This window comes from Vipera ursinii, assembly GCF_947247035.1.
Source record: "Vipera ursinii genome assembly, chromosome: 14".
In the NCBI taxonomy this organism is placed as follows: Eukaryota; Metazoa; Chordata; class Lepidosauria; order Squamata; family Viperidae; genus Vipera; species Vipera ursinii.
In genome coordinates, this window is record NC_139527.1 from 9,354,735 (window position 1) to 9,371,902 (window position 17,168).

Genomic DNA, 17,168 nt, shown 5'->3' on the forward strand with positions numbered 1-17,168 from the left:
TACAGGTAGGCCTCAGTTTGCAGCCATTTTGTTTAGGGACCATTGGAAGATAACAGCAGCCCTGAAAAAAGGGACTTCTGATCGGTCCTCACATTTAGTGACGGTCGCAACAGCCCCAAGGGGGGTCATCTGATCAAAATTCAGGCGCTTGCCAACTGGGTGTACACGGTAGGTAGGACGGTTGCAGCGTGCCCCAAGGTCACGTGATCCCCAGCTGGCTTCTGACGAAGTCAAAGGGAGGGGGGGGGAAACCAGGATTCGCTTAATTAACAACTGCACAATTTGCCTAACAAGTGCTGCTGTGATTTGCTTAACAATCTTGGCAATAAAATTGGGCATGGCCGACTTGACAACCGCCTTGCTTAGCAAAATGGAAATTTGTGTCCCAATTGTGATTGTAAATCAAGGGGACTACCTGCTGGCTGGTTTTATTCTCTCTCTCTCTCTCTCTCTCCCTCTCTCCCTCTCTCCCTCCCTCTCTCCCTCTCTCTCCCTCTCTCTCCCTCTCTCTCCCTCTCTCTCTCTCTCTCTCTCTCTCTCTCTTTCTCTCTCTCTCTCTCTCCCTCTCTCTCTCTCTCTCTCTCTCTCTCCCTCCCTCTCTCCCTCTCTCTCTCTCTCTCTCTCTTTCTCTTTCTCTCTCTCTCTCTCTCTCCCTCTCTCTCTCCTTCTCTCTCTCTCTCTCTCTCTCTCTCTCCCTTCTTGGGGAAGCCAAGTTTTTTTTTTTAAATTTCCAAGCGAGACAAGGGGGGAAGGGAAGGGAAGGGATGGGAGGACGGAAGTGATGAGAACAAGTCCTTGATGTCTCAGTGCCTGAAAATATTCCTTTTTTCGCCTGCCAGCTCGCTGGCGGTTGGCGCTTTGTCTAACTTAACGGCAGGACACTGCTGTGTTTTATTTTTAGCCCGTTCTGCATCAGTAATTAACTTGTCCTTTTCGCCCCGTTCTGTCTCACGGCAGGCAGTGGCGAGAGAAGACTTGAGGCTGTTCGATCCTTAAACTTGATGCGTCGCCAAAATTTATTCCACCTGAAATGGGGCAGAAGGAATAAATCCATGTTGATTTGCTTTCTATGATGGGTGGCTTTGCTTCTCAAACCCGGGAACCCCCCCCCCATTCAGTAACAACAACAAACAACAATAATAATCACCATCATCATCATCATCAACAACAAACTAATGTAATAACAATAGCAAAAGCAATAACAATAATAATAAGTTGGAAGGGACCTTGGAGGTCGTCTGGTCCAACCTCCTGCTATACCATTTCAGACAAAACGATTGTCCAGTCTCTTCTTAAAAAGTTCCAGTCTTGGAGCATTCACAACTTCTGGTGGCAGGTTGTTCCACTGGTTAATTGTTCTAACTGTCAGAAAATTTCTCCTTAATTCCAGGTTGCTTCCCTGTTTGACCAGTTTCCAACCATTGTTTCTCATCCTTCCCTCTGGTGCTTTGGTGAATAACGTGACCCCCACTTCTTTGTGGCAGCCCCTCAAATACTGGAATGCTGCTATCATGTCACCCCTGTTTCTTCTTTTCTTTAGACCAGCCAAACCCAAGTCCCGCAGCCGTTCTTGGTATGTTTTAGCCTTCAGTCCCCTGATCATCTTTGTTGCTCTTCTCTGTACTTTTTCTAGAGTTCTCTTGGAATTTGCAAAGGAAAGATAGCAAATGGAAACCTGGTTTTGCCACAAACCAAGTTAATTGGATTAAAATCAGAAGAAGAAACAGAAAAGCCAACAGTGTGTGAACAAGCAAAAATGGCTTAAACTAGGTAGTGGTATTCTTTTGCTAAAATCTGGAATGAATTCTGTTTTGTCTCGATTTTATTCAGTCTGTGCTCGTCATGGCTTTGTGTTTCTAGGAGGACTTTAGCTGGTTCATAAGCTTACAATTGCTAGGAAAAATCTGGGAAACCATTTCTTTGTATCGGCTTTTTTTTTTGCTATTTTATTTCACTTTTTTTTGCTTTTCCTTCTTTTTTCTTCCTTGCTTTATATTAGTTTGTATTGAGTTTTGATTGTCTCTTCTAAACGACGTGCAAAGGCGGTTTATCTGGATGTGTCCGTTGATGGCTGAACCACATTCTTTACCAACACTGGCAGGACAAGCTGCTTTAGTTTTGTAAATCTTATTTATTATCTACCTACTTATCTATTAGAAATGGCGTGGCACTCCTTGCTGCTTTTTAGATCTGCCCTTAATAGCTCCCCAAAATAGGCTTTGGGAAAAAAAACGCTGGCTGTACAAGTGTGTTCAGCAGATAGAAGTTCAGTCTGAAGAACAAAATGAAAAGGAAATTCAATTGTTAATGGTGCAAACGTTGGGCCTTCCTCCAGCCATTGTAGAAAAGTGGAATTTCCCTTTCCCTTCTCTCTGTTTGCACAGTGGAGATTGGAAAAACTCCAAGGTGACAGCAAGAAAAGGCTACAGCAATTGCCCCTTTCATGCCATTCTCTTATATTTGTTTACTATTTTTAAAATCTTTGAACAATGCTTTTTTGTGCCTTCAAAATCCTTAGAGGCCACCACATCAACTGCGGGTTGCAACACACAGCCTGGGAATCTTTTGGTGCTCCAAAAGAGCCAATTTTGAGTCCCCTTTTTTTTTATTCAAAAGCAAATAGTTGATTTCAAGCTCTATTTCTGGCAGGTTCTGGCGAGATGTTGGCTTGTTCAAGGCAGGAAAGTCCAGACCTTGATCAGCTAGGAAGATCACTAGGTAACTTTCAGGAGGCATTATGTGGTCCCAAAGGCAATCTGGACTGTCTTTGTTTTTTTGAAAAGCACCTTTGGGAAAACCATGACCTGGATGATTGAGAATCTACATAGACATTGAGCCATTTGGTGGTTTACTAAATTTGTCATTTTTTTTAGGGAGGATTTCTTGAGAAGCAAATATTGAGTTGAGTTCACCCTAGTTGAGGTGCAACTTGAAAGTTCTCAGATCTTGTCCCAGTGCAAAATGTATTTTATGACAATATCAGATAAGGGTTTAGTGAGCTTTGGGGATCCAGGTTTGGTCTTCAGGATGGATGTGAGATTCTAGGGGTGTCCATTGCGAGCTGGGAAAGTGGAGATTTCACTTAATTCCTTAACCATGAAGGTAATCGCCAGCAACAAATCTTCCATCTCTTACCACAATATTCCTTTTCAGGGAAAATTACATTAAGCAGAGTGCAGGAAAATACAAGATTGGAAGCTAGGAAGTAAACGATGAAAGTGAAAAAGAAAAACGGAATCAGATTAAAACTGAATAAAAAGAGCCTTGGTGGAGCAGTGGGCTAATGCCTCCTTGAGTAACACCAGCTGCCTGCAATTAGTGCAGGTTCGAGTCCCACCAGGCTCAAGGTTGACTCAGCCTTCCATCCTTCCAAGGTAGGTAAAATGAGGACCCAGATTGTTGGGGGCAATTAAGCTGACTTTGTAATAATGCCGCTTGGGGTGTGTGTGAAAGCCCTAATAAGCAGGCATATACATAGAATGAAGGCTACTGCTAAGCTTGTAAGCCGCCCTGAGTCTTCGGAGAAGGGCGGGATATAAATGGAATTAAAATAAATAAAATAAATTAACTCCCTGGAGAAGTCTACAGTGGTGGGAAGATGGAAGAAAAGAGAAGATGGGGATGGTTAGAAAGATGGATGGACTTGATGACAATGCTAATGGCTCCCTTGCTTGAAGACTCTCTGAACTTGGTGGTTTTCTTGCAGGCGTTGCGTTACCTCAACTAGGTAACATAATCAGTGCTGATGTTAGGGGAACCCTACAGCCCCCCTCTTCCTCCTTCTCCTCCCCCTCCCTTCCCCCTCCCCCCTCCTCTTCCTCCTCCTCTATCTCAAATCTACTCCCTTCTAGTACTGATGATGTTACCTAGTTTGATAATGAGACGTCTTCAAGAAAAACCACCAAACTCAGGGGGAACATCAGGGTCCTCTCACCTCATCCCCGTGCTACAAATATTCTCCTTTATCGAAGACGTGAATGAGTTAACAAGCCCCACTCTATAAACCATAAACCTTTGAATCCAAACACACTGGTGGCTTTCTTTGTTTTTGTCACCTTGCAAAGCTTCTGAAACTGAAACTTAAAATAGTTTCGTTTGCTTTCCTCAAACTTTGCAAAGCTTCTGCGCCACCCAACCGAACAAGCCTGCCGGCAAGGAGGCAGCCAGGCTTAAGACAGGCTTTTAGGGATGCAAGTCGAGAGTCATATTTTTTTTAAAAAAAATAAAAAGCGTTGGACTACCTAAACTGGTGCTCCATGCTGCAAAAATAAAATTAAGAATGAAAGGATGTTGGTCTGATTCAGGTATAAAAAGACTGGCGATGCGGGATTTATTTAAACACAAAAAAAACTCAATTGCAGTGGAAAAAGGGGGCTGCAAAGCTTCTCCCACAGTTGACTTGAACGGCAGCCAGAGTTTCCATAGCTACAGAGAATAACTGCTGGCAGCCAGAAACATTAAAGGAAGCAAAGAGAGGTGAATTGATACTCTTTTGGGTTGTTGTTTTTTTTCCCTCTCCCTTTTGCAATTTTTTTGAACGTTGGGTAGGTAGTCTGGGAAAAAAACGATTACTTTAAGGCTTTGCAAATGGCTTGGTTCTCCTGGCGCATGGCGAAGATCCATGCTGGAATTGTTGAGTTGGATATGTATCCAAAAATTAGGTACAGATAGTCAATTTAAGGGACGCAGTGGCTCAGTGGGTTGGGACGCTGAGCTTGTCAATCATAAGGTCGGCAGTTTGGCGGGTCGAATCCCGAGTGCCGCGTAGCAGAGTGAGCGCCTGTTACTCGTCCCAGCTTCTGCCAACCTAGCAGTTCGAAAGCACGTAAAAATGCAAGTAGAAAAATAGGGACCACTCCGGTGGGAAGGTAACAGCGTTCCGTGCGCCTTTGGCATCTAATCATGCCGGCCACATGACCACGGAGACGTCCTCGGACAAGCGCTGGCTCTTCGGCTTTGAAACGGAGATGAGCACCGGCCCCTAGAGTCGGAAACGACTAGCACGCATGTGCGGGGGAACCTTTACCTTCACCTTTAGTCTTCAATTTAAATGACCACAATTGAGCCCAAACTTTATATTGCTAAGCAAGGTGCTCCCGTAGGTAGTCACTAAACAAACTCATAAGTTGAGGACTATCTGTATTCCTCTTTTAGTTCTGCCAGGATGTACTCAAATGTGTTTTTTTAGATCCTAAACCAGTCTTGGTCGACTTTGAAGATGGGAGTTTTGGTCCTCCCAGTCTCAGGTTGCCGAGGTTCACAAACACCAACTTAAACCCTGTTTGTAAATTAGATGCTATCCCCAACCCTCATTCTCCATCCTGGGTTGGGCTTCACCTTCCATCATCCTTAGCCAGCCGCTGAACCCATCCAGGTTTAAAGGGGAGGGATGCACGATCCTTGTAGTCCCTTTGTAGCATTTGCAAAGATGGAGGTTCGCAATTCAGAGTCTGGCTTGATGGATGCCTGAGCGGTTCCTGGGTGGGCTCTTCTCGCTGGCCTAAACCGTGGCTTGCTTATTGTGGTTTGTAGAGCAAACCCCCATTGGTTGAGTTTGCAGAAGCACCAACTAAAGGAAGCAGTTCTTAAGCACCGCTCCACTTAACGGGCAGATCTGGCAGCCACGGTTGAGATCATTAAGAGAATCGCCCACAGTCATTAAGCAAAACGTGACAGCGTCCCCGGTGACTTTACTCGTTGGAAGCCGGCTTGGAAAGTCACAAGTGGTGATCATGTGACTGCGGGGGTGTTGCGACGGTCATGAGTTTGAGGATCGGTTATAAGTTATTTTGTTTTTTTTTCATTGTGGTGGTAACTTCTAACATTGGTAAGCCTGTAAAGCAGACATGTCAAACACAGGGCCCGGGGGCCGGATCCGGCCCGCGAAGCCATCCTGGAAACAGGGCGGGAACGGCCCCCACTGCCTTGGCCCTGGCCCAGAGACCCTCCTCCTGCCAGAGACCCTCAGATCTGTCCCACTCCTGCCCAGGCCCCCATAGGCACCCTTGATGCGAACGATGTAGAGCTGGCCACGCCCACCCAGTAGGCCATATGCACTCTAGCCACGCCCACCCAGTAGGCCACGCCCACCCTGGCCACACCCACCCGGCCCCCTGAGGGCAACCGCAATGCTGATGCGGCCCTCAAGGAAATTGAGTTTGACACCCTTGCTGTAAAGGGGAGGCAGGGTTTGAAATGACTGTAAAGCTCTTGAAACAGGCGTACGTTCAACTGGTGAGGCAACTTTTTCCAACCTGGTTGGGGAGGGAGAAGAATGAACCTGGGGACAGTTTGCAGAGAGACCTTTTGTTACGCAATCCTAGAAACAAATTCCGAGGAAGACGAAGTCTGTTGGTGGCAAGTTGAACTTCCTTTTTCTCTTCCCTTTTGGAAACCATGCAAGAAAATAGTTCAATGCTGCAATGGATGAAGGGGTGGGGGGGGGGGAGGGAACAGGCTTGATTTAGAGAAGCTTGGATAGGATAGGATAGGATAGGACAGGATACAATAGAATATGGAATAGAATATGGAATGGGAATAAGAATAAGAATAGAATAGAGCTGGAAGGGACCTTGGAGGTCTTCTAGTCCAGCCCCCTGCTTAAGCAGGAGAACCTATACCGTCTCAGGCGATTGTCCAGTCCCTTCTTAAAGATTTCCAGTGACGGAGCGCCCACGATTTCTGGAGGCAAAGCTGTTCCACTGGTTGATTGTCCTCACTGTCAGGAAGTTTCTCCTTAATTCCAGGTTGCTTCTCTCTTTGGTCAGTTTCCAACCATTGTTTCTTGCCCTGGCTTCTGGTGCTTTGGAGAATAATTTGACCCCCTCTTCTTCGTAGGAGCCCCTAAATACTAGAATACTGCTATGATGTCACCCCTCTTTCTTCTTTTCTTTAGACTAGCCCAGGGGTCAGCAGCCCGAAACAGTGAAAGAGCCACTCAGAACCGGTTCCCTCACAAAAGGAAAAACTGGGAGCCGCAAAAAATGTGTGCGCATGCGCGTATTTGCGCGTATGTGTAGAACAGGGTTTGACTGCATATTTGAATTGATTGGTTGAACTTTTTTAGTCCCATTTTTTTTGGACTGCACATGGCAGAGGACTGGGAGCCGCAGGAGATGGCTGAAAGAGCCGCGGGTTGCAGACCTGTGGACTAGCCAAAACCAAGTCCCGCAGCTGTTCTTCGTATGTTTTAGTCTCAATCATCATTTGCAACCTTCCCAGGTGGCTTCCGACAAACCAAGTTAATGAGGGAAGCCGGATTTGCTTAACAGTCATGTAATTTAACAACCATGGCAACGTAAGGTTGTAATATCAGGCCTGGCTTCCCAACCCAGTTTTGCTGAGTGATGGAAATTCTGACTGCCACCTTTTATCATTTATGGTGGACGTGCAATAATGCAAAGAAATATCGGAGTAGGTAGGATTCATGCCCTAATGCAGAACATTCTTAAAAGTAAAGATAACACCAGAAACTTTTCTTATGGGCTTAATGGAAAAAGACTTGGGGAAAAAAAATTGGAACTTTGATCTTACATACAGTAGTGGCCAAAATTGGGAAAAGTGTACAGTAGAGATGCCACCTTTGGTTAAGTTTCCACCAATTTTCCTTCTGTAGCCTTGTTCGCTTAATAATACTATTTTACATCGCTCTCTGGGCAACCCGTCAACTCTTTGCACCATTGCTTTAATTTTATCACGTTTTGCAAGCTCACTAAATGAAAGAACACAAAGAACCCCCCAACCAACTTGATAGCCATCACATAACACACTGACATATGTCCTCCCCTCAGCTTCAACTCGTGACATCGATAACCGAATCCTACTGTGATCTGATTGGCTCATTGCCGAAACAAGATGGCGCCCGATTGGCTCTCTAAACACCCGTGCTCATTGGCTACAGTCAGATGAAGGAAAGCTACCTAATATCAACCTAAGCAAGTTGTGCTTCCTTTTTCTGGTTATTTGGCTATAACGTTTCGTAGAATACAGCACAGATAATTGAACAAACTTCGTTGCACTGCATTCTTGATTAAATTATATTTCCATTGATATATAATGTTATCGTAGTACTCCCCAAAAAAGTGGTGTTATTAGCCATCAAACCTCAAAAATACACTTTTCCCAAAAGGTTTCCACAATTTTGGCCACTTACGTATGTATATATGTATGTATGTATGTATGTATGTATGTATGTATGTATGTATGTATCTATCTATCTATCTATCTATCTATCTATCTATCTATCATGTGCCTATCTATCTATCTATCTATCTATCTATCTATCTATCTATCTATCATGTGCCTATCTATCTATCTATCTATCTATCTATCTATCTATCTATCTATCGTGTGCCTGTCTGTCTGTCTGTCTGTCTGTCTGTCTGTCTGTCTGTCTATCTATCTATCTATCTATCTATCTATCTATCTATCTATCTATCTATCTATCTATCTATCGTGTGCCAGTCTGTCTGTCTGTCTATCTATCTATCTATCTATCTATCTATCTATCTATCTATCTATCTATCGTGTGCCTGTCTGTCTGTCTGTCTGTCTATCTATCTATCTATCTATCTATCTATCTATCTATCTATCTATCTATCTATCGTGTGCCAGTCTGTCTGTCTGTCTGTCTGTCTGTCTATCTATCTATCTATCTATCTATCTATCTATCTATCTATCTATCTATCGTCTATATATATTCTATCATATATCTATCATATATCATCTATCATCTATCATCTATATCAGTGATGGCGAACCTTTTATAGACCGAGTGCCCAAACTGCAGCCCAAAACCCACTTATGTATCGTCGGGTGCCAGGTGGGCGTGGCCCATTGGGTGGGCGTGGCCCATTGGGTGGGTGTGGCCCATTGGGTAGGTGTGGCTGCAGTGGTAATGGCAGACTGGGTGGGACTAAAAAGTTCAAACAATCAATTCCAAATTTGCGAGATCTTTTTTTTCCCCTTCCCTGCAAGAAGTTGAAATTGATTGATTGCTTGAACCTTTTTTCCCCACCTGGCAGCAGAGGCCTAAAGTGAAAAAGTTTTATAAAATCCAGCTGAAGGCCTAGGACTGGGGCAAAGGCGCGCATGCCCACAGAGAGGGCTCTGCATGCCACCTGTGGCACGCGTGCCATAGGTTTGCCACCACGGATCTATATCATCTATCTTTCATCTATATTATCATTATCATCTATCAAATTATATCTGTATCTTTCATTTATGTTATCATCTATCATCTATATCTAACTATCATCTATTATCATTATCTGTTCATCCATCTATCCATCTACCTATCCATCCATCCATCCATCTCCGTCTGTCTGTCTGTCTGTCTGTCTGTGTCTGTCTGTCTGTCTGTCTGTCTGTCTGTCTGTCTATCTATCTATCTATCTATCTATCTATCTATCTATCTATCTATCTATCTATCTATCTCTGTCTATCTATCTGTCTATCTATCTATCTATCTATCTATCTATCTATCTATCTATCTATCTATCTATCTATGAGAGAGAGAAAGGGGGAGAGAGAGATGCCTGCCAAGTGCTAACTCCTTCCAAACCAAGGAATTTTGCAAAGGGAGTGACACGTAAACCCTCTCCCTGTAGTAAATGCGTTGCACTTTTCCTAAAAGGTTTCCACAATTTTGGCCACTACTATATGTTGACGGCAGCAAGATTGTTGTATGCACAAAAACGGAAAGACATTTTGATTTTCACAATGGATGAATGGCTACAGAAGCTGATGGAGTTGGCAGATACGGCTAAAATGACCGTTTTGATTAAAGAAGAAAATATAAGTAAACTTCTGTTTCTAGTTGGAGACTGCTTCTAGACTTTGTGTTTGAAGGTAGGAAAAAAACCCTCTGGTTTTGGGTTTTACTGATTAGATGGATTTGTTGTGATAGAAATGGCTACTTTATACTACTTTGGAAAAGTAAAAAGTGGAGCTTTGATGTTTATTTATTTATTGATTGATTGATTGATTTTATATACCGCCCTATTCCCGAAGGACTCAGGGTGGTTCACAGGGCGAATTAAAACAATACAAAAAGGAAAGATAAAATAGAATTAAATTAATACTAGCCCACAGGATTAAGACAAAGTTAAAATTTAAATTTAAAATTAATTAATGCTTCCTTCTACTGCAACAGAGGAAGTTGGAAGTCTGTGCCTTTTCTTTCCTTCTTCCCCTCACTTCCCCCTCCCCCTTTCCTCTCCCCACTGCGTTCTCCCGTTTTGCTTTTGTATTTTTGTATTTTATTCTGTACTCTAAGAAAACGTTACAAATGTCAAATGCCATGCACAATATTGTTAATGGAGAAACATTTACATTTTAGAACGTTTGCTGTGGTAAATTTTTTAAATGCTGCTTGGTTGTTTTTCATGTCATTTTCCTTTTTATTTTAAAGATAAAACAATTTTAACTAGAAATTTTTTTAAAAGCATTATATATATGTGTGTGTGTAAATTTTAAAATTGCTAACAAAGAATTAAGGGAGACTGATATGCATTTCAAACTTATTAGTTTTCGTCAGTCAGCCATACCCTTCCGAGATTCGAACCTGGGCTGATTGCACATTAGGCAGTTGTTTTCACCTCTAGGCCACAGGATGTCCAATTTGGACTCCTTTATGGGAGGTACCCACCTATTTAATTGTCTCAAACTCACCCCTTTTTTTCAACGGGACTCTAATCCAGTTTGCTTTTGTTTCCCTTACAGGCACAACGTGACATGGCTTGGGCGAGCATCATGGGCCTGAACTCCGGGATTCCTTAGTGTATCACATCGCTGGTTCTTAAGAGGGATTCCCCACAGAAGACTGCCCCCCTTTAGTAATGGCTGGATCTACACAACCGGCAGCCCAGACCTGGCGGGGGGCAGAGACCCACTACCCTTCCCACGCCATGTCCTACCCCGTGGCGTTAAATCAGCCTCATGTGGTGAGTGTCCTCTCTCAGAGTGGGCTTTCTGGGTCATGAGGGCTAGAGCCTTGGGGTGGTCTCTGCAAAGGAGATGATCACGTGGCGTGAATTTGTGGTGCTTGGCAACCAGGATGGTCTACAAATGGTTGCAGCATCCCGGCGCCACGGATTCGCCATTCACGACTTTCCCAGCCAGCGTCCGACCAGCAAAGCCGATGGGGAAAGCCAGATTTGCTCAGTGTCCATGTGATTTCACTTAAGAACTGCAGTGATTCACTCAAAAACCTGGCTGTAGGAGCTCTGCTGGTGCAGTGGTTAGAGTGCAGCATTGCAGGCTGACTCTGCCCACAGCCTGGAGTCTGACCCTGACAGAGCTCAAGGTCGACTCAGCCTTCCATCCTTCCGAGGTTGGTAAAATGAGGACCCCGATTGTTGGGGGCAAGAGGCTGACTCTCTAAACCACTTAGAGAGGGCTGTAAAGCACTGTGAAGTGGTATATAAGTCTAAGGCCTTCCTTCCTTCCTTCCTTCCTTCCTTCCTTCCTTCCTTCCTTCCTTCCTTCCTTCCTTCCTTCCTTCCTTCCTTCCTTCCTCTGACTGCCTGCAGTTCAGTTCTCACCGGCTCAAGGTTGACTCAGCCTTCCATCCTTCTGAGGTCAGTAAAATGAGGACCCAGATTGTTGGGGGCAAGAGGCTGACTCTCTAAACCGCTTAGAGAGGGCTGTAAAGCACTGTAAAGCGGTGTATAAGTCTAAGTGCTATTTTCCTCCCTCCCTCCCTCCTTTCCAGGTCCACAGTGGTTAGAATGCAGTATTGCAGGCTAATTCTGCCCAGTGCTAGCAGTTCAATTCTGACCAGCTCAAGGTTAACCCATCCTTCCATCCTTTCAAGGTCTTAGAGGCAACTTGCCATGGCACAGTTCAATAATTCAATTTAAATATAAATAAAATATAAAATAAATAAAAAATTAATTCTTTTTATTTAAAAGATATTTATTTAAAATAAATAAAAATTATTTTAATTTTTGTCATTCCCTTTTGATTATGTCCCTCCTTTGGCATCTTTTCTTTAATGATTCTATGCCACCATTTCTTCGATATTAGTGTACCTCTTGTCCTGCTGTGAGTTGGCCATGTTGACTTGTCCTGCAGTGTGTTGGTTGGCTGTGGCAAGTTTTGCTTTGATGAGTTGGCCTTGGTAAATTGTCTAGACCAGTTCCCCAACTTTTTTGGCTTTATGGACCAGCGTGGGGGGGGGGGGGGGAAGAAGGGATGGTTCTGCATGCGCAGCGGACAAGTGCGGGCATGTGCGCAGCTCCGTTTGCACGAGCAGCGGGCACAAGGACCCACTTTCATGCAAATGGAGCCTAGGCATGCATGCTCTCACCCACTGCTTGCATGAGTGGGGATGCACATGCACCCTCGTCCACTGCTTCTGTGGCCTGGGCATCTGAAAGGTTCAAGGCCTGTTAGTGAGTTTGTAGCCTGAGAGTTGGGGACCCCTGATGTAAACCCTCCCCCGTGTGCCTTTTAGAAATTGTGAAGTCTTGACGAGGACATTCTGCATTTGCCAAAAAGGCTATCTCAGCTGATTTGATGTCAGATTTCTTTCAAGTCTTGCAACTCTTTCTTGCAAGTGAGAGCAGAGACAGTAGGAAACGGAAATGCACTTAAGAGGTTTAACACACACACAGACACACAGAGGAGACTGTTTCCTTGCAGGCAGAAAGTCTGCATCAAATAAACCATAATTACTGACGCTCATCTGGGGGCGTACTTGCACCTTTGTTCCTCATTGCCCTCAACTCGTGTTTTCCTGCTTTGCTTTCTAGATCTAAAGCAAAAGACTTTTTTTTTTTGCAAGTGAGAGCAGAGAAAGAGACATCAAAAAGAGCCGATTGTAATGTCAGACTTGCCCAAAATAGCCCCTGAGCTCAATAAAGGGGAAAAAAAACAATCTTATCATGGGAACTTAAGAATCTTAAGAGGCAGGACACTGTGCCAAGTATTATTATTATTAGCATTTGAATAATTCTTGACTCCCGGCAGGATTACAAGATAAAAAATTCAATAAAAGGCCCAGAGTCGGAAAAGAAAAAGGACAAGGAAAATAAGGTTAACCCACAAATTTAAGCGCACTCGGAACTCCAAAACAGCTTGTAAAACTGAAAGTGGGGATAACGATAGCCAGATCAAAAGTGGAATAATGACGGAGAGTGATCACATCTCCAAAGTTTGATGGGAAAACAATTCTAAACATTCACGGCCTCAAGTAACTTCTTTTCATTTTCTGGGAATTTGGCTGTTAATTTTATTGATTTATCGGCAGCGTAGATCCAACTCCACCACCACCCCCCTTTTCTCAACCTTCCTTGGAATTTCCCTGGTCAGTTTTGCGGCCCTTGAAACAGCTGGCAACCATCTAAACTCTCAAAATTCAACTGTATTGAGAAGTGAGGTCTGTAATCTACAACAGGGCTCTCCAAACCTGTCAGCTTGAAGACTTGTGGACTTCCAACTCCCAGAATCCCTCCACCAGCTATATCCTGGTGATGTTCCCCTTGCTGGATAAGGAATTCTGGAATACCGCAAGTCTTAAAAGTTGCCAAGTTTGGAGACAACCCCCCCCCCCCCCCGGGCCATGTAGAAGAAGGGAGATAAGAATTTTTCAACAAATGGCCTTCATTAGAGTTGGAAGCCTAGTTGAATGGCTTTACATGGTTTGTCAATCTCCAAGTGTTTCTTATAGCCTCGTTGACACTATGGACAGTTAATGGGGCCCCAGATGGGATTGAGGGATCCACTTTAGGATCCCTGTATAGTGACGGTGATTTATTGAAGACGTTGGCCTTGTCCAACAACTGTAGGAGAAGCTTGAGTTGAGTTGTTGAGTTCAGAGTATCAACTGAGGAGAGAAAGTCTTGTGGCTGGCCGTTGGTTGGCTCTCTTCCCCTGTTCACACCACAGTGTTTGTTCTCCAGCCCTACTTCAGAAGGGCAGGGCAAGAAGCAATGGGTGGAAGGTTGTCAAAGAGAGATCCAGCCTAGAAATAAGGAGACATTGTCTCCTGGAGTTGTGGGTGCTCCATCATTGGAGCTTTTCAAAAATAGACTGGACAACCATTTGACCGGGATGGTATAAAGCAGGGGTCTTCAGACATGGCCCTTTTATGACTCATGGACTTCAACTCCCATAATTCTTCAGCCAGGCCCGCTGGCTGAGGAATTCTGGGAGTTGAAGTCCATGAGTCATAAAAGGGCCGAGTTTGAAGACCCCTGGTATAAAGTCTCCTGCTTGAGCAAGGGGTTGGACTAGAAGACTTCTGAGGTCCCTTCCAGCCCTGTGATTCTATGTTCTAAAGTATCCTTTGGAAGCTTTTGAGATGAATGAGGTGGCATCTCCAAGCATTTAGGATCACTCTCAGAGAGTGTATGAATTAAGCAATAAAGGAGAACATTTGTAGCTCAGGGTTGAAATGAAGAGTCCTGGTGCTCTCTGAGCTTGGAGGTTTTTTTTGCAGATGTTTCATGACCCACCCAAGTAGCACCATCAGAACCAATAGAAAAGAATATTTGTAGCTCAGGCTTCAAGTATGGAGTCCTTGATGTTTCTGAGCTTGGGTGTTTGCTTGCAGACGTTTCATTGTCCAACTAGACAACATAATCAGTACCAACTGAAGAGAATATTTGTAGCTCAGGTTTCAACCGTTGGGTCCTTGGTGTTCTCCAGGTTTTTGGTTGTTAGCTTTGCAAATGTTTCATTACCGAACTAGGTAACATTATCAGTATCAACAGAAGAGAATATTTGTAGCTCAGGGTGGAAACGAGGGACCCTTGGTGTTATCTGAGCTTGGTTGTCCAAAGGTGCTTTTTCAAGAGGCAATTGGTCTTTCTGTTTTTTTCTTCGAAGACTTTTCACTTCTCATCCAAGAAGTTCCTTCAGCTCTGATTGGAGGGTGGGGAATGGAAGGATTTTTTTTATTATTAGCTCCTCTAGTTGGCAACGCCACCCATCGCATCAACAATTCACAGGACTTCACCAGCAAGATTTGGAAATTAAAACTGGACCCAGATGAGAGACACATCTTCAAAGAAAAACCAGAAAATCCAGTTGCCTCTTGAAAAAGCACCTTTGGGACAACCCTGACCTGGATTGACTGAGAACTTCTGAGCTTGATTGTTTTCTTGCAAAAGTTTCATAACCCAAACTGGGTAACATCATCTCAGACCTGTACGAATTAAGGGGTGGCTTGATTGAATAGCAAAGTGTCTAGGTCCACTTGCATCTTGATCTAGTTTAGCACATTGGGCGAATCCAGCCCTTGGTGGGTTAGTCAGCCATGAAGTGGGACTTCAGATATTTTGCAAGATGTTTAGCTTCTGTTGGGAAGTGTAGTTGAAGCAACCTGGGGTTGGACCTCAAGTTCAAATCCAAATGTGGGGGTCAGGCACAGTGGGAGTAGGAGTCTAGGGGTGGGGAGGAGGTCCAGATGCAAATAGAGTGCCTTGAAATGAAGGCAGAACAGGGATTAATGTGTGGGGGAAAACAGATCTGGAAGGAAATCTTAACCAAGGCGTTAATTTATGGAGAATATTCTGGTACAGTTGATGTGGTTTTGACTCTAAAGATGACCGTTAATTTTGAGGAAGTTTCTCCTTTTGACCAAAGGATGTTTGGCGTGGGGTTTTCCTTAGTTCTCCTTTTTTCCTGAGTACTTTTGACCTAGATGTGTACATTTTGGAGCCTTCAGTGTGCACCACAAAGTTCTCCAGACTCTCCCATGGGGCTAAAGTGAAGATGTTTCCTCAAATTGTGGGTTTCCTGTCTTGTTGCATCACTCTAAGCTTCTCCAGAGAGGTTCAGTCAGGAGGTTACAGAAAACTCAATGCCTTGGTTTCCAGTTCTGGCCTTGTGGAAGGAGAAGAGTTTGGGGAACAAGTGGGCTGGGGATTAAATATCCTGGCCTGCTTTGTTTTTCCAGAAAAACCTAAAAACCAAGGTAGAAGATCAAGGATAAGTGATATAGAGCAGTGGCCCCCAGTTCCATGGAGAGAGGTTTTTCCATGGACCGGAGAGTGTGTGGTTTTGCGTGCTGCCTGCATCCCATGGATGGGGCTCTTTGCTTGTTTGTGCGGACTGGTTGCTGCCATGCCACGGACCGGTACTAGTCTACGAACCAAGGATTGGGGACCCCTGCACTAGAAGATCTCCAAGGTCCGTTCCAGCTCTGTTATTATGTTATTTGGTTAAATGGATTTAATCCAAAGGACTAGAGGCAATATGGTAGCAGTATTCCAGTATTTGAGGGGCTGTTACAGAGAGGAGGGGGTCAACCTATTCTCCAAAGCACCTGAAGGCAGAACAAGAAGCAACGGATGGAAACTGATCAAGGAGAGAAGCAACCTTGAACTAAGGAGGAATTTCCTGACAGTTAGAACAATCCAACAATGGAACAGAAGTTGCCTTCAGGCGTGGTGGGAGCTTCATCACTCGAGGCTTTCAAGAAGAAACTGGACTGCCATCTGTCAGAAATGGTATAGGGTCTCCTGCCTGAGCGTGGGGTTGGACTAGATGACCCACCAGGTCCCTTCCAACTGTTATTCTATTCTAAATAAATGTTTCCTCTAGGAAGAGTGAAGAGAAGAGCAACAAAGATGATCAGGGGACTGGAGGCTAAAACATATAAGGAACGGTTGCTGGAATTGGGTATGTCTAGTCCAATGAAGAGAAGGACGAGGGGGGACATGATAGCAGCGTTCCAGTATCTTAGGGGCTGCCCCAAAGAAGAGGCAGTCAAGCTATTCTCCAAAGCACCCGCAGGCAGGACAAGAAGCCACGGATTGGAGACTCATCAAGCAGAGAAGCAACCTGGAACTAAGAAGGAATTTCCTAACAGTGAGAATATTAATCAGTGGAACAATTTATCTCCAGAAGTGGTGAATGCTCCAACGCTGGAAGTTTTTAAGAAGAGACTGGCCAGCCATTTGTCTGAAATGGTACAGGGTTTCCTGCCTGAGCAGGGGGTTGGACTAGATGACCCACCAGGTCCCTTCCAACTGTTATTCTATTCTAAATAAATGTTTCCTCATGAGCCATGAGGATCAGACATGCTCATGAGGATTGGTGGATCTTACGAAGCGCCCAGGGCCATCCTTATAGTGACGGAAGCCATCTTTGGACTCGGCAAGATCTGGAGAACCTGCCCCAGGTGGTCCTCAGCTTACAACAGTTTTTGACTGTAAGTC

The 17,168-nt window shown here is 44.3% G+C and overlaps 1 protein-coding gene across 1 annotated transcript in view; it reads left to right on the forward strand.

Annotated features, from left to right (window-relative positions):
- NCOR2 (nuclear receptor corepressor 2) overlaps nt 1–17,168 on the forward strand; it is a 189,592-nt gene that overhangs the window by 26,934 nt on the left and 145,490 nt on the right. Inside the window, 1 exon segment of the mRNA XM_083373217.1 lies at nt 10,723–10,943. Coding sequence (XP_083229343.1) covers nt 10,839–10,943 — 105 coding nt within the window. The 5' untranslated portion in view covers nt 10,723–10,838.